General features: G+C 47.3%; 2 protein-coding genes across 2 annotated transcripts; one reads left to right on the top strand and one right to left on the bottom strand.

Annotated features, from left to right (window-relative positions):
• Positions 1-143: 143 nt before the first annotated feature.
• LOC135814427 (uncharacterized) lies at positions 144-10063 on the top strand. The gene is made up of 4 exons (XM_065327552.1): positions 144-561; positions 3124-5528; positions 6734-7163; positions 8475-10063. Exons 1-4 carry the CDS (start codon positions 252-254, stop codon positions 8489-8491), a joined length of 3162 nt encoding a protein of 1053 aa, XP_065183624.1. The 5' UTR covers positions 144-251; the 3' UTR covers positions 8492-10063.
• A 2165-nt stretch (positions 10064-12228) lies between these two features.
• LOC135814418 (T-complex protein 1 subunit delta-like) lies at positions 12229-20982 on the bottom strand. The gene is made up of 14 exons (XM_065327542.1): positions 20825-20982; positions 20687-20739; positions 20517-20606; positions 19041-19149; positions 18620-18762; positions 17642-17763; positions 17281-17419; positions 16313-16452; positions 15807-15903; positions 15291-15398; positions 14833-14963; positions 14225-14459; positions 13328-13441; positions 12229-12443 (listed from the first exon to the last, which is right to left on the bottom strand). Exons 1-14 carry the CDS (start codon positions 20910-20912, stop codon positions 12426-12428), a joined length of 1587 nt encoding a protein of 528 aa, XP_065183614.1. The 5' UTR covers positions 20913-20982; the 3' UTR covers positions 12229-12425.
• Between the last annotated feature and the right edge of the window lie 1054 nt (positions 20983-22036).

Genomic DNA, 22036 nt, shown 5'->3' with positions numbered 1-22036 from the left:
TGGATGAGACCGCGGACGTAGATCTATGTCGGATCTGGAGCAGGAGGGTCCGTAGCGTCTAGCGGTAGAGCTTGAGCGCCTGTACTGTGCTGACTGTGATCTCGCATATTTTGTTTTTGTTTGTTTTGCTAGTAGATCTACATGATTGTACACTCGAGTATTTTGTTTTGTTTTCTGATCTCCAGGACCGCTGTGATCGGTCAGGTTTTTTCCTCTTCTTCGCTTTGTCTGTGGATCGCTGAACGTCCACCATGTCGGATCGCATCCGACTGAACATTGCATACTTAGCAAAGAACCTGAGCACGTCGATCCTGCTGGAGGAGCTTCTGGAAGACGAAGTTCTGACACTCAAAGAATACGAAAACGCTGTTGACGAAGAAGGCAAAGGTGAACGGGATGCCAGTAAACAACTTGTGCGATGCATGCTGAAGAAAAGTGAGAGTGATGTGGACGCGTTCCTCGCCACTGTTGGCAAGCACCAACCGTTCATCGTCGAGCACGTTGAAGACACGATCCGCCGCAAAACGACTGGGCCTGGGAGGGCACCTAGCTTGGACACAGGTAAGCCGAATGAACGAGTCCGTCTAACGTAACACGCTGTCACAGGCTGAACTCAGTCTGTCTTCATCCTGCCTGGCAGATGCAGCGAGCATTATAATAATATGTACATGTCTGTACTCGTGTTGGAAGTACAGAGGTAGCTAGAAGAGGCTACACGAACGAGGTCAAAGCTATGCCATGTAGTATGTTGAAGAGCGCATGGAGTGAAAACAAATGAATGCTGAAAACATCACAGTTCGCGTGAGACTTGGCTTCTGAGTTTTCCGCGTCCGTAGGAACGCCACCATCCCCAAGGATCAAGGCGCAAATGAACCTCCTAAAGCGGTGGGAGGTGAGTAGATCAGACCCACCAAAGTGGTCAAAGACCGAAAATCCCATTCGCTGCATCCAAGTGCATACTGCAAGTCTTGTTACAAACAGTGCAACGTTTATGCTGGGATTTGAATGGCAAATTAATTTTGTATTGAAAGGCAAGTCATAAAAGCAATGCTACTTCTGAAGTAGTTTTCGAATGGCAAATGAGCTCTGCATTATCTTGCCACTGCAACGACGGCTTACCACTTCATGAGTATACTGAAGCATGCCAAATCTTTTCTTCTCCTCTCTCCGTTCGTCATAAGCACCATCTCTGTACACTGGTTCATAAAATATTTCTTCATAAAACCCCTTCACACATGATGAAGTACAATTGGTTTTCGACAAGCTCAACCCGTAACGCGCTCATCCTGCCTCTTGTTAAGTCAGCCCAGTATCTTAGTCCCCTTTGTTTTCCGGCTACTCTCATTGGTTATCATTACCATACGGTCTGAAAACTTGTTCTTCTATTGGTCAGTTTAAAGATCTACTATCACAACTGAACTAGACGCAATAATTATCATCGAAGAACATTCTCGAATACCTGGGTGATGCACGAATTTTGATAGTGCTCACTTCCGTTAATCGTTTTTCTTTGTAATTTTCCATTCATTTTCTGCTCTAATTCATATTTGCTTTGTTTTCCTAGCTTACTATTGCCGTGGCTGGCTCAACGCCCTTGTCTCAGGGGATTCTGTCCCTGCATTAGCTATGCTTGTCACATGCTATGAGATTGTGTCTAATAATAATAATAAATGATGACATAATCGCATACTCCTAGTTAGGGCCCGGTGTAATATGCCCGAAACTTTGCCGAAAATGCTTTTGGGAAATTCTCGTAAACCTTGCCGAAAATGCTCCCAAACCTTGCCGAAAATGCTCGGAAAATGCCCACTTTTTGTAATCCTCAGCACACACCGTCAAAAGACTCAAAACCAGGGAGTCAGAAAATACCGGTATTTTACGACTCCCTGGTCAAAACCATTATTTTCAATTCATAAACTACTCAACAAGAAGCTAACCCACGGAATGCCGAAGTGACGTTCTTGTTTGGGAAGTTTTTCTTCTCTCAATTTTGATACACAACGGCCAAGTGGTCCGTTTCCCCCAAAATGCTGCATCACAAGCCCTAAGTGCTGGGTTCGCGGACTGTACCGAAAATGCTCAAAACAATGCCGGCATATTACACTGGGGCCTACTCCTAGTAAAAGCCATTAAGACTAACGAGCCGCAAGTATAACGATTTCCTAAAACTGACTGCTTTACGTGTACCAAACTGGTAACGATGCTCACTCATTCTCGACGCTCGCTAGCACTAGCAACAGTATCGATTTCTGTTTGACATGTTCTATTTTCACGACAGATTTCTCCTCGTTAGATTGGGCACTTCATAATATCTCGTATAAGGCTTTTACAGTCACCTCTTTAGTAATAATACAGTACAGTACAAATAATACAGTACAGTACAGTACATGTATTATGAGGTGCTGGGACAGGCCATTGTAGACGCCTAGACGGTGCAACTGCATTGCTATTTTCATCACATTGCCCCATTGTCCAGGAGCGCTGCACTGCTTCGGAATCACCACTGCCATTACCAGTGAATTACTGCACACTTTATGTTATCACTGCAAACCAAGATGTGCAGTTATTCAACTCGTTTTGTGCATGCTTTGAGGGTATAAATGTTCCGCTTAACAAACGTTTTACTCAGAAAGCCCCCTTTTTCATTCCGAGGTAGTTGCACCCACACCTACCCTCGAGGGGGAATAGGCGTTGGAGAAGAGATTGTTCTTGTTGTTGCTGTTGCTGCTGCTGGTAGCGGTGGCGATGATGGTGCTATTCACGGTTGCCAAGTTGCTGTTGTTGTTATTATTGTTGCTATTGTGACAAATTGCAAGATTGCCTTGAAGTGAAAAACCATCCAGTAAGAAGGATCTAGACGTCTCCTCTCAGAGATGGTTTTGCAACTGTTTCCAAGATTTATCATTGGCAACACACCAAACACACATGTATATGAACAGGCTAAGCATACGTGACACCATCATACTGCCAAAAGTCGGAAAGACCGCAAATACACAGTGTCTGGCTCATTTGGACCTTATTCAGCCATTCCTGTGCGTACGCCAGTGTCACCGAGGTCCATGCAACGATGATCAACATCGATTTTGCCCTGTTCTTTATTTTCTCTTGTTGTTGGTGTTTCAGGCTCTCTACCACACAAGAAGACAGATGAGACGCAAGCGTCGACAACAGCCGCCTTCTCCAAGCATGACAAGCCAGTTCACAGCTCAGACACACAACCACCCTCGAAACAGGCTGAGTTTTCTTTGCCCAAGCTCGACGAACATTTCACCGGCAGAAACGAGATAGTCCAGGAGGTGTGTGACAATATCCTTGCACCGGCTGGCACACCAGAATCTGTACAGGTCCACAACCTTGTTGGACCACCTGGGTTTGGCAAGACATCAGTGGCCATTGCTGTTGCCAGCGGGTGTCAGGACAAGGGCATGCAGGTGATGTTTGTAGACTTACGCGGTGTCACATCTCCATCAGTGGTGCAGGCGTTGGTTGACAGGGCCCTGGGTGGCACTTGCAAGATTGGCAAGGGAAGTTCTGGTGCAGTGCCAGGTGCCTCACAGTCGAAACAGGAGGATGTGAGAACGCTGGTGGTTCTGGACAATGCGGAGGACTGCATCAAGGGTGCCACGGAGCAGGAGTTTCAACTGCAGGATGTCGTGAATCAGATTATCACCTGCAGCAGGACTGTCAGTGTTCTACTGACAAGCAGGGTCCACCTGGAGCTTCATGCAGCCACGTTCAAGCTTGAACAGTATAGTATCGGCTGCCTGGAGGTGAAATCAGCTCAAGATCTGCTTATGAGTCTGACATTACCGAGGAGCCGAACGGCGCAGGAAGCGGCTGAATTGGTTCGCCACTGCGGTTACGTCCCTTTAGCAATTCGAATCACAGCCAGTGCAATGCACGGTGGTCGCCGAAATGCAAAGATGATGCTGAAGCTTTTGATCAAGATTGGTCGGGATGTGTTCGATGATGAGAAATTGAAGCCTAGCGAACGCATCATACGCCTTCTGAAAGTAGCACACGATGACCTGAGCAAAGAGGATCGAGAGTCTTTTCATGCTCTCTCACATTTCCGAGCCACATTCTCACCAGATGCAGCCGGCGCCATGATAAAGTTTTGCAGAAGTGACAAGACAGCCGTTCATCACTACTGGTTTGATCCGCTGATCAGAATTTGCTTTCTTGAGTATTGTCCCGAAACAGAGCGCTACTCGATGCAGCCGTTCATTGCAGAGTTCGGCAGGAAGATGAGCACTGCGGATGAGAATCAAATTCATATCCAAAGATTTTGCTACGTAAATATGGATTGTTTGCAGCATGCCGTGTGTGCGGAGGCAGCCAAAGACGAGGAGACTGACCCAGGACGATTTCTATTTGATTATCTATTTGATACCCCCAACATTGACTATGCTTTGGAAAATGTTGCCACCGGTGGTATTGCAGCAGAAGAGGTAGTGAAGCAGTATGCTAACCTTCTCTCGTCCCCACTCGCCATTTTTTTTCTCCGGCGAAAAGGTGTCTCCTCTGTGTTGGCTATGTGTCTGACGGCTACATCATTTGAAACACTCCCACCGCCAACTCAGCTCGGTGTACTGTTCAATTACATTGCTTTCCTGCCTGTAGTTGGGAGTGAAGCACATCAACTGAATATCAACAGTGCCATGGCAGCTGCACAGCATCTGGTTGATACGTGCGAGAAGGATCTATCATCTATAAGCATGCTGGAATATCACCTCTGTAATGTGGCAGTGTCTCTCCATCGCATCCTGGTGGAAAACACAGGTGAAGCAGCTCACGGTTTTGAAAGGGCAGCTCATGGTGCATATGTCTATGCTTCTAAGATGATGGATTCTTCTTCTTCTCCAGCTATTGAGACAACTGCTGCTCGGCTCACGATGCAATTGGTCAACAGTGTTGCTCTTGACAAGGCTCCGAATATGCAGGAACTGGAATGCATTGCAAAGCAGATTGGTCTAATATCTTCCTCAGCGCAAAGGTATGAGTGCACAGAGTACAGTGGACTGATAGAGATATTCTTCGTCGCTACGAGGGCCATTCTCATCAGGGCTACGTCCGAGGAAGATTCTTCCCTGTCAGTGTCGCCAGCACTACTGAGTGCAATTGGAATGCACTTCCGTACAATGCACCATTTTTCTGCAAGTTTGTATGACTCGTTCGTTGAGCGGAGTGATGTCACCGATCTGCATATGTACCACCTCTATTGTATCCAGTATCATGCACATTTCAGCCAGCTTGGGAAAACTTGTGAACTGTTTTCAAACCTGTTCATCCGAGACGTCTATCTCCAATGGAAAGCAGGACTCACAACTATGGCTGTCTACCTCACCTCGTCTCTATCGCCATACAAGAGCATAGACAACTACATGTCATGGCTTCTTCAACGCGACCAGAGCGGCTTGGAACTGAGCAGGATGGGCAAGCCATCAGTGGACATTGGCGATGACGATCTGGGACACTGGATGTCCTGTCTGCTGTTGGTGGACGTGTGCTCCCAGGACCTAGCAGAGGTAAGCCACTACAGTCCATTCATCCAAAATCGCCCCAGTGATGAAAGCTCGATTCTGGTTGGATATCAATTTCAATAATTTTGGGTGGGGTAGCCGGTGGGCATAGTGGGGTGGTCTGACACCATCATTGAGAAACAGATGGTGCCAGGTCGAAGTCCTGCCTGGAAGCAGCTGCATTTTCCAGCCATGCTGTGACTTACAGTCCAGTGGGAGCTCGTAGCCTAGTGCGAGGGAAACTGGGTGTATCGAATGGGATTTTCCCGTCTTTGACTCGCCTCCCACCGATTCAGGGCCGCACCTTGATCCTTGAGGGTGGTGCGGAAAATCTGTCTAACGTAGTCAGTCTCAAGCGAACAGTGAAATATATTTTAATAAAAAAAATGGGAGGGGGGGGGGGTGATCTGCTTCTCCACATAATTTGTTATGGTTTGTTTGTCATAATTTTGTATAACCTGGCCAGATTTCTAATATCCTATCCTTTGGGTTTTCTGACCCCTCATTCATTATTGAAACTTGGAAAAGATCAGTCGGAGAGTTTGAAGTTCTCCCAATCCTTTAGAAACTAAGAAAATCGATACTTTCGCTGAGTGGTCATAGCATGTTTTGTTGCTATGAACCGGTGGCAGAACTCTCTTCCGCTGCGCTCGCGATTTGGAGCTTTGCAGAAAACTGTCCAGTGAGAGACATGTACATGCTTGCTGTGCTCCAGAATAACTTAACTTAGAGATTGCACTGTAGTACAACGTACTTCCTAAGTAAAACCAAGCATGATGTTCTTGTTATAGTCTTAGACTCTTAAGCTGTGTTCACAACTGGCGCGTGTACGCGTGAAACCACTCGTTTGTGCGTATTTCTGCTGGCATTTGGGGCGCCATGCGTACGGAAACGCGCCGAAATGGAAATTCCAACATGTTGGAATTGTCAGCGCGTATCAGGCGCGTACCGGTATACCAGCGTACATGCCAAAAAATTAGTGCTCTAAGGTGTCGCACGCGCTAAATACGACTCGGATTGCTGTTTTTTTTTGTGAAAGCTTGAGCGCGCATTTGGGCACGCATGAACCGCAAGCGCACCGCGTCCACGTGCCAGTTAGGAACACAGCTTTAGTTCTATTATTTGGTATTGTGCGTCATGTTTGCTGTGACGACTTATGCATTTCTCTATTCTTGCTTCTGCATGTTGGCCTTTGTGTGATCTATTAACAGTTCATTGACGGTTATTCAATTAAAGGTGCTTCAAACACGCCAGAACCTCTTGTGGACTCTGGGTTCAAGGTGCTGCAGCGGGAATGGCAGGAAAGATTTCCAGCGCGATTTCAACGTGGACTCTCAGTATCAACAGCCGTGTGCGCTCTCCAATCAAGTGGCGACCTCTTTGTTGTGGCACTCATTGCGTTGCATCATCAATCCAAGAGAGGCCAAGTGAGCATTGATCACCACATTGCACTACTGGAGTGGTGTCAATGTGTAGCAGCATGTTTTGTCTGCTATGACCTGGACAACATCACAGCATGTCCTCGTTGTGGCATGTCCTACCTGTGTGCCAAGCATTGCCAGGCTGAGAAGTACTGGCGCGAGCACAGCCAGTACTGTGATATGCTGAGCGATCTGTGGACGAAGCTAAGTGAATGGCAAGGTATGTGGTGGGGCGGAACAATAGAGAGGTTAAGATGCACATTATTTCTGACGTGACGCGAAAGTTCATCTTGCATTATTTGGCTCGTGCATCGAAAAACAACGCGAGTGACCTGCAGCTCACGTCGAAATTTGGAGTTTTACGCCGAATTTGATCTGAAATTGCGCGTCACGTCGGAAATAAGGTGCATCTTAACCTCTCTAATGTCAGAAACGGCAGTACATGCACCGTATTTTCCGGTGTGTTAGCTGCACTTTGAAACGCCTATAAACTAAAAATCGCCACTGCGGCTTTGACTCCAACTGCTGGCCATGAATCAACCAGTTGTATGACGTGCCATGCATAAGAATGATAAAATGCATTTATAGTGACATTCGACTACTCTTTATGTACAGTACTTTTCCTGCACAGAAATCCATCATTGCAATTGTACGGTGCTTCTACATTTATGGTGTCAGTTCAGTGCGAGGGACAAATAAAGAAACTTTTGTGGAACGTGTTGCATGTACTAGTACCCATCAAGTTCGGACGGCCAAAAATTCAAAATCTGACATGCGGCTAATACTCCGAATGTCAAAAAAATGCGAATTTTCGGCCCGAAAAGGGGGGAGCGGCTTGGACCCCGGACAAAAAAAACGGTATACGCCTACCGGTTCACTAATTATACTAGTATAATACTAGGCACATGGGAACTTGTGGCCAGGCACAAGGGGTACATGGATGCAGCTAATGGGGTCGTTCTCGGCACTTGTGCCAGTGGTTGTGAGACTTATCCACTCACCCCCACCGTTAGGCGCTGCCTCTGCCGCTAGGGTTTACCGGGTGTTAGCGGCCGTCGTGAGTTCCCTTCGGGAACGGACGCGATAATTTACTTTTACTTACACTAGGCACATGAACTGGCTCATTCATACATGCCACCCCTATCATCCATGCACTACATCTCTGAGATCCTGGATCCGCCACTGCATTGTGGAAAGTCCGTACTTGCACTATAAGTATACATCCATGACCAGTGCTTGTACACATGATGTGGCCTACACATAAATAATGCAAGCATGACAAGCATACAAGTTTTCGGCCCATTCAAATGTCGGCCTCCCAGGGCTAAAACCCATTTCGGCTGCATCAAAATTTCGGCCTGTACTGCTGCCGCCTGTATACACTGTCACACTGAACCTTGCAAAACAAAATTTCGACCGCAACAAATTTTCGGCCAAACATGACCAGGCCGAACATAGCCAAAAATAAATATGCGCCGAATATTTGTTGACTTGCAGTATATTGTTCTGTTCTGCTCTGTCGGTGCTACAGAAGCTGAGCAGCAATGAAGAATCGCGTGTAATCTCCCGATCGGATACACCATGCAGGAACACGTAACAGCCCGGCAGCTACCCCGCACCCGAGATACTGGAACCTGTGCGTGTGTTGCTAGCCGCAGTATGTCCGGGGATTGTGTGTGTGTGTGTGTGTGTGTGTGTGTGTGTGTGGTGTGTGGTGTGTGTGTGTGGGTGTGCTGGCTGGAAACGAGTTGCGAGTAGCACTCCACCGCCACGGCCCGCTCTTGATCCCTTCTCTGTGTCTTTGGACGCCCATTTCGTCGACCAGGAGACCTGAAACGACATGCCAAGTTCTGCGCTCGTGTTCTCACTTGAACTTCCCGACATTCGCTATCATTGCGTACGCAATGGGCAAGATCAAGGTGTGTGTGTGTGTGTGTGTAGGAGGGCATAGTGCCCTTGAAGAATAGAAACCATTTTATGTTAAGCCGAAAATACACCCAATGAACGAGAGAACTGCTAGGCTAAGCATTCTTGCTGTGGCCTTTACCTGTGCCCCCATATTGTTATTGAAGGGAAAAATTGGAGGCGCATCCAATTTGGAAAGTAGTGTCAGCACCGACACAATCCACACAGTCAAGTAAAGCCAATTTAGTAACCGGGGGGGAGCCATCCGTGTTGCAACCAGCACTGCGCTACCTGTGATCGCTGTTTTAAATCTGCTCCTGGCTTTCGGCAACACAATTGCAATCGTGAACGGCGTCGTGGCGGAGCGGCTTCCTAGTGGCAGTGCTGACTTCTCTCGAACTCTCTCCCTTCTACTCTCCCCTGTCTCGGGGGCGGCGTGGCCAAGCATTTGGCAGCTGTACACCAGGCCAAGCCAGGCCAGGTGTGTGTGTGTGTGTGTGTGTGTGTGTGTGTGTGTGCGCGTGTGTATGTGAGTGTAAGTGTGTGTCTCGTCATGCCAGGAGATGGCAACTGCTCACAGGACCTGAAGTGTCACTAGCATTGCTACACAGGGTTCTGAGCGTTACTCCTTTACAGTGCATGTCTTCAGTATGGCCGATGACTGGATTGCACTGACAAGAAAAAGAATGACTGCTGTTGCGCTTGATCACAACCAGCTGACCAACGTAAACAGCCGGCCAAAATCGGTTATCAGATCTAAACGTTGCAGTGCAAGCTTGTGAGAACAACAATCATTTGATTTTCTTCTTGGAAAGTCCCCCCCCCCCCCAAAAAAAAGCTTGATGGAGATGAAAAGCATTATTTTGAGATGAGTAACGCTGTAGGCCGAACATTTGTTGATTTACAGTACATGCATACGTTTGATTGCAGCTACATGTATGACTCTGATTTGGAATGATGCCTTGCTGACTGGTCTAGTAGCTTTCCTGCTTGGCTTTTGATTACTAGTACACTTGCAGATCAAGTTTTTCTTTCAAATTCTGCTTTTATTATAAATCTTTTTAAATGCTCACATTTCTACAGCATACATGCACTTGTTCTCTCGCTCTTGCCTTAGCCACTATGTCCTGGGCTCAAACGAGTCAAAACTGGCCATGCTCCTTGTAGGACGAGTCAGACGGTCACGACGATTCCCAATACTACATGTATACCACAGACCAGTACCTGCCACAGTACCGAGAAACCAAGAGTACAATGTACAGAATCCCTGGGAGTTCAGAGCTCCACTGATGAGACCAAGAGTATATAACCCCGGGGGTTATATGATGAGACCTACAGTAGAGTCGCGCGCCCAAGACCGTTGTTTCCAAGGGGTTAGCCTGGGACGTTCTTATTTTCAGCAATCTGGCTGCGTTCTTATAGCACGTTCTTAGAAACAATCCGTACTGGATCATATGTATCCCACAAGCTGCCAGAAAACCAACATCGCCGTTCTTAGCTTTAGGCTGTGGCGTTCTTAGAATTTCAGGCTGGACGTTCTTGGGCTCCACGTTCTTCAGCGCGCGACTCTACTGTAGCACGGGTGGAAGCAGCCGTCCGGAGATTGAGTAACGCCCGAGAGTTGTGTACTCTTGGTGACGCCTACTGTGTTTGAATACTTCAGCATAACGTACACCGCTGTGAGGCATCAAGCCTGTACACAAGGGACTCGTAGACTGTAGAGTCTTGGGCAACGACACAGGACAGTGTAACCAAGAGTACATACCCCCCGCTCCCCTGTACTCTTGCTGTAACGCTACACAATATGGGTGTTGTTCCTGTACTGCCCGCTCCAGTCGCCCTCGGGGCAGGGTGGATGTATGCATGCTCGCACACTACTTATAGCCACGAAAAATATTGATATGTGAGACATCAATGCATTCTAGCTGTCAAGTCAATCTATTTTTCGTTCAGGGGGTGGATGGGTGCGGGAGGGTCCTAACTACATGATTGTACTTCTAAACTTTTTCGTAAAATTATCCATAATGCTGGATGGCCCCTAAATAGAATCATTAATATTGATCCCAAAAGCTGCCAGAAAACCAACACCGCCGCTCTTGGGCTCCACGTTCTCAGACACGTGACTCTACTGAAGGTGAACTCCGACCCAAAATGCACATTCGAACTGGCACACCTGCGGGTACCCTACTACTCGCTCACACCCCTATTACCAAGAGTACATAACCCCCCAGAGTGTGCAACGCCGATCCAGCTCTGCATAGGGTCTTGGTCGAGCGGAATCGGATCTTCTGATGTCATGCGTACACTCCACACCAGCGCAAGGCCGGTCTCGAGGCAGGGTACGATTGTTTTTGATCCGAGAGTACCCGGGTTCCCCTCAGATGTGTACGGTATTATGATGCAAAGATCCGATTCCGCTCGACCAAGACCCTATGCAGAGCTGGATCAGGCGTTGCACACTCTGGGGGGGGGGGGGGGGGGTATGTACTCTTGCTATTACACTTCATGTACCATACAGCCCCCCCCCCCCCCCCCAAGGAAAAGCTAACCAGATGGGATTGAAGCAGGGAGTAGTACAATACCGGTATTGTACTACTCCGTGGATTGAAGAACACTACTATGGAGGGGTTGATGAGAATCCGAGCCCACTAACTCCAGTGTGGAAAAGCTAACCAGATGGGATTGAAGCAGGGAGTAGTACAATACCGGTATTGTACTACTCCGTGGATTGAAGAACATTACTATGGAGGGGTTGATGAGAATCCGAGCCCACTAACTCCAGTGTGGAAAGGACTCGAGATCACGTGTGCATTTGTCTTCAGATTGTGTGTTTGTTGGTTAGTTTAGGGTTCTCGACAGCACGAGCTGGATACTGTAAACCGCGGAACGTTTAGGCCGGTTTTAGTTCACGGTTTGCGAGCACAAGCCAATTTATTATTTGCACGTGGAAATGTTTGCGATTTGAGTCATTTCATCAGTTATTGTACTACAGGTCCAGTTTCACACCGGCTTATTTGTGGGATTTCACATGCTAATGGTTCCAGAACGTAAACGCTTTCCAGTTTACAGTACACAGTGCTAGTTGCACAGGAGACGATTCATGCAGGGTTGTCCAAGCGAGTGCGAAAGTGATTCACGTAACGGCACGAACTCCCAACGTCCTACAAGTAATGCAATGCTCTGTTCACACTAGATGCACCGTGACGGCACCGTAAAAAAATACTCGACACACCACGCTGTTTCACTGCGCCAGACAGGCTCTTTCCTGGCAAGCTGTACAGGCTGGACTCACACTCCTTGCAACAGAGCTTGCAACAGAGACAATACCCGAGTTCTGCATGCGAGTGAGCTGGGCACAGCGCAGCAAACACAAGACAAAGTAGTTTTGAATGATGGTTTCTATCATTTTCCAGTTGAATGATTTGGCATGGTGGTCTTGATGGCATGAGTCTGGCATGCATGAAAAGAAAAACAGCATGCGGTCTCGACAGTCGAGGAGAGGTACCAAAAGCGGTTAGTTAAAAAATAATATTTTTGTACAAGATTTCACGTGAGTTCAACACCTGTGTCTGGGGTACTACCGCTGCACAGTTACCTGCAAGAGAAACAAGAACAAACGGACACACGCATACCACACACACACGTACACACACACACACACACAGCAACACAGTACTAGTTATCACACAATTCTCACCACAAGAGAAGAAACTAAGGCACAAGCGTACTGGGAACACACAGGCAAGAATTCTCTTCAGTTGGCAAGGCGGTCGGTGCAATCCACCCAGCTTGTATTTGTTACACACAAGTACTCGTACAGTGCTGCTCAATGAGTTCTGATTGAGTGAGTCTCCCACACGTCGGGCGCTGTGCAACCCTAGACACGTGAACATTGGGCTGTGGAATGGTGCAGGGAGCAAACTTGACTCCAGTGACCGGATTTCATTGAGCAGCACTAGCATGGGGCATGGCCAGCATTCTCTGCATGGCCCACTCCTTTTCCAGAATTCTCTGCATGGCCCACTCCTTTTCCAGCATTCTCTGCATGGCCCACTCCTTTTCCAGAATTCTCTGCATGGCCCACTCCTTTTCCAGTATTCTCTGCATGGCCCACTCCTTTTCCAGTATTCTCTGCATGGCCCACTCCTTTTCCAGTATTCTCTGCATGGCCCACTCCTTTTCCAGCATTCTCTGCATGGCCCACTCCTTTTCCAGTATTCTCTGCATGGCCCACTCCTTTTCCAGCATTCTCTGCATGGCCCACTCCTTTTCCAGCATTCTCTGCATGGCCCACTCATTTTCCAGCATTCTCTGCATGGCCCACTCCTTTTCCGGCCTTCTACATGCTGCAATATAACATGTGTCAATGCATGGGTGTGCCATTCAGTTTGGATGGGTTTGTACTTGCGACTGGCTCTTTGCTACCCATTGTGTAAAGATGGTGACAAGTCTGGGAGACGATGTGATATCCAGACTTACAATGTCGTCGATTTTCATGATGCTGCGGACAGTCTCTGTGGCAAGCTGAATTGCACTAGTGGAGACCAGGAGAGGCTGGACGACATTCTCCTCCAAGATGTCAGTGATCTTTCCCTGCACATATACACACACAAACAAACACACACAGGTGTTACCATTTTTCCAGTCGCACAACAATGGAGAGGCAGAGCAGTATCATACAGCAGTTCAACACAAACCCTGCTTACAATAATACATCCACGACACCGCAGACAAGTCAGTCTTGGAACACGATAGAAAAATGAGCAAGCAAATTGACAAACCCCAGGCAGACTCTACCTAAATGCACACTGAACTGACTGCTCGCATAGGCCAAATCAGTCCCAGGAGGCACCAGTGGAGGCCCAGGTCAGCCCCGTCACCAGCGGAGATCATGAGAATATGGTTTGAGTACCATTGCACCAAACTACTACAAAGTTGGCCACTCGGCGATACCCCATTACTGTTGCAGGGCATGAAACTACTTCCAAATACAGAGGTCTACATCCTTGTACTCGGCGTATAAGCGGCGCCAAGAGTGATACTCAAAACACTTGGCTTCAATTTAAGAAAGTAATTGGGATGACTACGCTTAAAACATTGACCGCATCTGGGCTACGGCACCGGCGGGCCGCACGGTTCACATACCACTGTTGTTCATTAGTATATGAGATCGGTGCTGGAGCAGCCCAGGAGAACATCGCCCCACTCTCTCTCGACCCCAACCACTGGCAATTTACCATAAGATACTGCTACGCAGTGCACTGGTTCAAAACAGAGCATATCGCCAGGAGAGACCGTAAGAGGCACTCCCGGCCAGGTGTGTACCGGCGATATGTGAACCATGCTTTAGCCCCAGCCCCAGAAAAAAGGGTTTACCTTCTTCACGTTGATTCCAGCCGTTTTCGCTCCCTGGGCATGCTTGTTCCTGAGCTCTGTGACGACCGCAATGGGGTTGAGGCCGGCGTTCTCAGCCAGTGTCAGAGGAATGACCTCGAGCGCCTCGGCAAAAGCACGCACGCAATAGCTGTCCATTCCGGTCAGCTCGTTGGCGTGCTCCATGAGGCGGAGAGACATCTCAATTTCCGGCGCACCGCCGCCAGCAATCAGTGCCCTAGAAAAGAAAAAGGCCGGAAAACACCACAATGAATACAGTGCAAGAAGTACATCAAATCAAACAACACCAGCAACACATTCATCATAGTAGATGACAGATGGCAGCACACGTGGAGATGGATTTCCCCGCATGCGTTGTACAATCTGCCAAGTGCACGTGCTCCACAGAATAACGGGACCCAGCAGAAAGTCATTATCAGTACATGTACTGTCACAGCAGATATAACGTATATTGACCCAATTTTGCAGAACACAGAGTCAGCGTAGAATCAAGTATACCGATTACTCGTCAATCGATCGCAATTCCTGGCACAATACGCTGTACACAAAACATAGAAAGATCAGTCAGCTGACTGTTAGCTTCCTCCTACCTCTTCTTGACAAGGCAGCGGATGACGCAGAGGGCGTCGTGGAGCGATCGGTCAGCCTCGCCGACGACCATTTTGTTTGAGCCGCGCACAAGAAGTGTTACCGTCTTGGCCATGCCACCGGTACCAGTGACCTGGACGCAACAGAAAATGTGAAAAAATTAGAACACGCTCCGGCCTCTGCTCGTTGGTTTGAGGGAATGATGCAAACGGGAAAAGTCTGAAGAAAAAAATGACTGTCACCACCGGGACTCGCTTTGCTCCTGGTAGTCAATAGGGGAATGACAGTGAAGTGTCGGCAGAGTGTGACAAATCCTCACAAATAATTATACAGGCTACCGGCATACATGCATTGACAGGTGTCGCAAACACAGCATCTATGCCCATCACTTGCAAACATACCAGTAACATCAACACCAACAACAAAAGCAAAGCAATTGCAAAGACAGGCACCTTCATACCTTGAGAATACGGCCATCTCCAGCAGCCACTTCCTCTACGAGATCAGCATGACCCAGCGTCTCTGCTGTGAAGTGGTCTAGACTGGCAACTGGGCGACAGCCAATGGTCTAAACGACACGGGAAAAGGATAAAGTGATTGAGTGAGTGAGTGTGTGTGAGTGTGAGATAGATAGATAGAGAGAGTGTGTGTGTGAGATAGTGTATGAGAGAGATAGAGATAGATAGAGGATACAGCTAGATAAGATACACGGCGGATCATCCCAGCACTACGAAACTCTATTGTAGTACAGCATGCACCGCTTATAATAACTAAAATTAAACATTCATTAACTGAGTCAAGAATGCCAAGCTAACAAGGCCCGTAAAACTCATATGGAGACAGTCCTAGGTAACAGTATACACATGCACGGCGGGCACTCTGCAACGAGCAGAAAAGTCAAGTCAAGGACTCTAGGTCCCACTGGGAAAGGACGAATCACAAACACTCTGACAACGAGGCTTTCTCTGTCTCTCACCTTGGAGATGAAGCCAATGTCTTCTCTCTCTACATTGGTAACAACCATAATCTTCAGCTTGGAGAGGAAGTGAAGAGCAAGGTCGTTGATAGCATCACTGTCAGCGCAGACGAAGAAAAGAAAACACAAGCCGGCATGCAGCATGCACACACGCAGGCACGAACACACACACACACGCACATTGAATTGGCCTAAACCCGGGACAGGTACAAAGTAACACAGGTCGCGGTCCTTCTATGTAGAAACAAAAAGCAATACACGCCCTGGCATTATAAGCACTGGGCACGGTGCTTGTTTTTCGAGTTTAATAGTTGTGCAATTGTCTTTGCTTTTCTCATTGTTGTACCATGGAAAATAAAACTGGTTGAGCCTGGAAAATAAATAAAAAGAATCCACATGGAGTTCAACAAGGCACTGCTCGCTGGATCTGCTGTGGGGAGGGAGTACCCGGTGGAATCAACAAGCAGAGGACAGTTTGGGTGGCTGGGCGGGTGAATATCACATACCGGAGGATAGACTTCTGGATGAGCAGGACATTGCAGCCAGCCTTCTTGATCTGCTTGCAGATGTTCAGGATGTACTCTTTCTCCTCGCGCAGCACACGGTCCATCTGTGTGTAGTCGGACACAATCACGTTGTTGTCCATCTGCACGGAGAACACAAGGGACACAGAAGACAAACTCATTCATACATGCATACTTTATAAGAAGGATTCTCCAGACGTAAATGATAACAATCAGGAGTTTCCTGGAAGGGTGGATGGGATGAAAGGGAAGTTAAAATGGGCTAAGGGAATAGATTTCGCAGAAACACGGCTCAAGAAAAACTACACAAACATCACAACATGAGATTTCGTGTTGACTACACTTCCTACGCGGATCCCCACAATAAGACATGCATGGGGCCCACGGCAGACACTCAGCATCACACCACCCTGTTCTTTCGCGGCGGCGGTCAGCAAATCACCATTTACAGATAACGGACAGTTGCACAGCCCCCATAGTGCTGCTCAATGAGATCCGACCGTGCGAGTCAAGCACGCCGTGCAGCCCTAGACATGCAAACACTGGGATGGTGACTGGTGCAGGGTGCAATGTTGACTCACTCGATTTCATTGAGCTGTACAATAGTACAAGCCTGTACCCACTTCTCAACAGCAACCAAGCTAAACCCGTTCACATAACTCCCCCTGGTCAGATAGTCATACCTTGTCCAGGTACTCCTGCTACAGTCACTGTAACGTTAAATCCGATCCAATGTGCAATGTTGCCACAGCACCTAGCCAATTCCCACCACATCACTCGTTCTGAATACAGCACGGCCTGAGAGTTTGCAAGGGCCAAGCAGCATTCATACGAGCAATATAATATTATGCAGTTTCGGACGGATTCCACAAAACAGTGAAAACACAGCTAGAGGTCTTCCAATCCATAGCAGAAGAAGACACGTTCACGCCCAAAGCCCTCGGACTCACCTGTGTCTTGGGCGGCGAGATCTGGAACTGGATCAGACCGATTTTGGCCTTCTCCTGGCGAGTGTTGGCGCTAGACCTGTGTGCCAGACCTTGCGTGAAGACAAGGCCATCAATCAGCTCAGTGTCTTCTAATGTACCACTGCAGGAGGCACAATACAGGAACACAAGGAGAGAGGGAGAGGGAGAGAGAGAGAGAGAGAGAGAGAGAGAGAGAGAGAGATGGGTCAATGTAAGAACAGGGCATGTGAGTCAGTGCATAGTGCACGCATGACACAACAAAGACAGCTACACCATACATGTATGAACAACCTATTCCTATGCACATCCAAACCCTGCATCAGGCACTGCAGCGGTTGCTCACCCGATCTTCTGAATGAGCTTGATGTCTCGCAGGTCGACGTTAGTGGCGGTAGCTGGATCAATAACACGCATCACTGCATCCACTGCCATCGGGGCAAGCACATGGGAATTCTGAGAAACGACCTAGAGCATACCGCACAAAATAGAAAAACAATGGCATGATTTATTACCACCACACAAACCAACGCTTTCCATTTGTAATGTTTTTGAAGGTTGAACAAGTACACAAACGCCACAAAACTCCAGCAGCACAACTCACTGCAAATGCTACAGCAATAGAGAGGTTCCGCACTACGTAAAGTTGAGCAGCAACTTTACATTAGTGGGCGGGAAAAACCCGTGAATTCGCGAGTTTGCACTCCATTTACGGAAAGTTCACTACGGAAAGTACGTAGATAGGGCTCTGATAACGTAGCTGGTCCGTAAGTGGATTGGGGTACAAATTTATGACTCTCTACCCAGGTCGATCTGGTCGTACACTGCCGCGTTCGGAGTTGCCAAGGGCAGCCACGTGATTTGAAAGTTCACTACGGAAAGTACGTAGATAGGGCTCTGATAACGTAGCTGGTCCGTAAGTGGATTGGGGTACACATTTATGACTCTCTACCCAGGTCGATCTGGTCGTACACTGCCGCGTTCGGAGTTGCCAAGGGCAGCCACGTGATTTGAAAAGTCCGTATGGCGGAACCCAGATGCGCATGCAGTTTCCGTAAGACTTTCCGTAGATCGACTACGTTTTTTGCTAACGTAATTACGTTATGCGGAACCTCTCTATTACTACTACCAAAACGCTACAAAACGCCATGCAAGGAGGAACACTTCACTTATTCTCACACCTGAATATTTCAAGCAAGTTTCAAGCAGTAGTTAGGAGTAAAGTTTGAACTCAATGAAGCTAACTAGCTTTCTGGTCCACAACACAACGAGCATTCCTTCCAACCCCAGTAGTGGCATGCAGCCAAAGGAAAGCCCAGGATACCTTGGAGTTGAGAGATGTAGTGGCACTCTTCAGCATAGACTCGCGATCGCTCAGCTCCAGTGGAACAGCCATGGTAGTAAGGATCTCAACGGCCTTGACAGCGGCACGCTGGAAGCTGTCGGAGATCGTGGTGGGGTGAATGCCTAAAGATGGAAACCAACATAAAAAGTTGCAACCGACATCATTTGGCGAGTTTCAACAATACACAAAATAGTCACTACCAAACTGACAAAGCGCCGCTGGAATTGCTCCTGCCTCAATACACCAGACCACTGATCGTTCTATTCCCACCTACATTTGTAGGCAATCCCGCACTTAGAAAAGAAGCCACTACCAGGAAACAATGGGGGCGAATGCAAGTCTTACAATAGCACAGCTATGCTCCAAACGAGTTCACACTACTGAAAGACATCACTATTACCTTTGTCCAAGAGCTTCTGGCAAGCTCCAAGGAGGCTGCCGGCAAGCACTACAACTGTAGTTGTTCCATCACCGGCCTCGACATCCTGAGCTTTGGAGAGCTCCACCAGCTGCATCAAACAATACGGGAGACAAGCTCACTTCGGAGTCGTACATGCGTGAACATACGGGGAAGACAAACACTCACGGCTTTCACCTGCTTTAACAGCAAAGGTCAAGGTGTGATCAAACAGGCTTCTATGACACTGGAATGTGAAAGGCGAGCACCGAGCAACTCATATGAATACTTAATTATCGTACTTTGGTGTTGGTTCGAGAAGCCAAACTTCAGAAATGTAAGGTAGAAAGAGAGCACGTATCGTGAAGTACCGTCGATCCGCCCCCTGTCAAATTTCTACATGTGAAGCGACTTTAACGTATACGTCAAAACACATATACCAATATGAACATGCACGGGGTGCTTTTTTTGCACACTTGACCTTCATACATGGCACTACCTGGTCACCCCATACTTTGCGAATAGTAGTCCGGGCTTCTATTCGAGAAGGGCTTGTATTTTTTCAAACAGTCCTTGTAGGGGGGCTATTATTCAAGAGGGATTTTTTGCACACTTGACCTTCATACATGGCACTACCTGGTCACCCCATACTTTGCGAATAGTAGTCCGGGCTTCTATTCGAGAAGGGCTTGTATTTTTTCAAACAGTCCTTGTAGGGGGGCTATTATTCAAGAGGGATTTTTATTCGAGAGGGGCTTCTAATCAAGTGAGTACGGTAATTCAGACTTTGGTTTTGCAGGCCTTGCTTGTTAGTTTACCAGGTATAATATGCGAAACTGCAAATCCATTATGAAGTTGTATGTGATGACTCAAGGTCGCTGGGAGACATGACATCAACAAAAAATTCCGCTACAAGCCTGACCAGTATGGAAAGTGCAGACTCATGTTTATTTTCGTCTGATGATCAATTCAGTTCGTGAAACTCAGAGTTACGAAGAAAAAAACAACTGCTCGTTCTTCTGTCTGTGGATGTTCTTGTCGGTAGCGATAATGAACTCCCATGAAACTTTGCATTCATCCCACCAAGCAGTTTGCCTTATTCAAACCAGCACAATGAACGAATGCATGAACGGAAGCTCAAAATCTGCATCCGTGCATCAATTTAGAATCTCTATGGGGCAGTAAAATTAAAATCACCCTGACATGCTCCTACGCCTCGCCATCAATCCTATTGCACAATAAAAATAGTAAACAACGGACTAAAAATAAAGAAGGAAAAAGTGCTTTATCTCCAATCTAGCTACATGTAGAATGGGTGGCGAATTCTTTTCAAAACTTCATGAATAATTGTATGTGTATTTCAAACAATTCAAGCAATGATTGAATTGAATTTCATTACTGGTGAAAGAGCGCTCGCGAGTATGCTACCTAAGAGCACACGTTTCATCCACAATACCGACACTACATTACACAGCTCACCATGGAAGCAGCGGGATGCAGAACCTTCATTTGCTTGAGAATGGTGGCACCATCATTCGTTACAGTTACTTCTCCATTGCCAGCCTGAATCTGTTTAACCAACAATCAGCGAGCAGAACATTTCTGCACAGCCTCTACAAAGGCATCTAAACTCAACAAATCATCCCTACCATCTTGTCCATGCCTCTCGGGCCAAGACTGGTGCGGACAGCATCAGCAACAGCTGCATTTTTTTACAAAACAGCAGAAAATTGTATTTCACTCAAACGCATTGAAAGCGCACCGCGAAGCAAGGGTCCGAACATTACATTTCGCCGCCGATACATTGCTGGCACGGATAGCTGAAGGCTTCTCCCTATCCTGAAAGGTCTTCGAGTGGGGCTGAGTTTCAGTCATGATGGCTGTTGTTTGTTGTTTTCAAGCCACCAGCCAGTTACTTCACAACAGAAAACAAGTCAAAAAATCATAGGAGCAAGTTTCAGCTCGATATCGATCGCGAGTTCGATATTCGCAATTTTTTTGCAAAGCGGGCTTTGCACCAACGCCATTTCCTTGTTTATTGCGCATGTGTCTCAACCGCTGCGCCGCCCGCTAGCGCTAGCGACAAAACTCAAGACCGCGCCCGATGTGACCCGTCAGAACTGCAAGGCGAAAGACGATAAGGCGCTAGGACATGAGGCCGCTTTACTGCCTTGAGTTCATGACATGAGTGGCACTGGCAGTACGAGTAGACCTACGAGTAGATCATCTTATTTTTATAGTACATTGTAGTACTAGGGAATTCCCAACAGGCGGCATCGCCTTCTTACAGGGAACCCTAAGAACGTCTTGATGGATGATCGAAATTCAGCAGGTGAAAGGCGGTAAGCAGGTGGCAGTGCATTCCACCAGTCAGCGCCTACGTAAATAAGCACTGAAACCATAGCGTGTGCTAATAATAATAATAATAATAATACAATTTGAAACTCGGATGTTGAGCCATAAATAAATGTAGAAAAGAAAGGGATATATGGATACGAGTTAAGAGTAACTCTCCATCACTGTAACGGGATACTATTATACAGTCAGAAAGTGCAATAACTAGGCACAAAACTGACAGAGTACTGAGACATTCGACGTCCTGACACCTAGCTTCAACACATCTCCGTAGCGCTAACCGACAGCCTTCCAACTTGGAAGGTTCAAGGTTATGAAAAGACCAAAGAGGGGAAGGCAAGCGCAACGAAAACGAGCAAAAGCTACAGTCCCAACGGAACAAAGAATGTCGATTGTAACTGGAAGATGACGAGACCAGTACGATATTTGTACGATATTTGTTTTGTAGTCAACTAGTCCATCACAAGGTCATGCATGAGGAGTACGAGTACGAGTACTGTAGGAGTTTGGCTTTGTTGTTGTTGTTTATTTTACTTCGCAGATTCTAACGGGCAAGTTGCCCAATAACAAGAAAGCGAAGGCAAAGAAAATAATAATACTAATAAAAGAAATAACCGGGGGCAGCAGAAAATGAATAATAGCTT

This window comes from Sycon ciliatum, chromosome 1 (genome assembly GCF_964019385.1).
Source record: "Sycon ciliatum chromosome 1, ocSycCili1.1, whole genome shotgun sequence".
Taxonomy (NCBI): Eukaryota; Metazoa; Porifera; class Calcarea; order Leucosolenida; family Sycettidae; genus Sycon; species Sycon ciliatum.
Note: the sequence above shows the minus strand (reverse complement) of the source record. Positions and strands in the feature narration are given on the sequence as shown.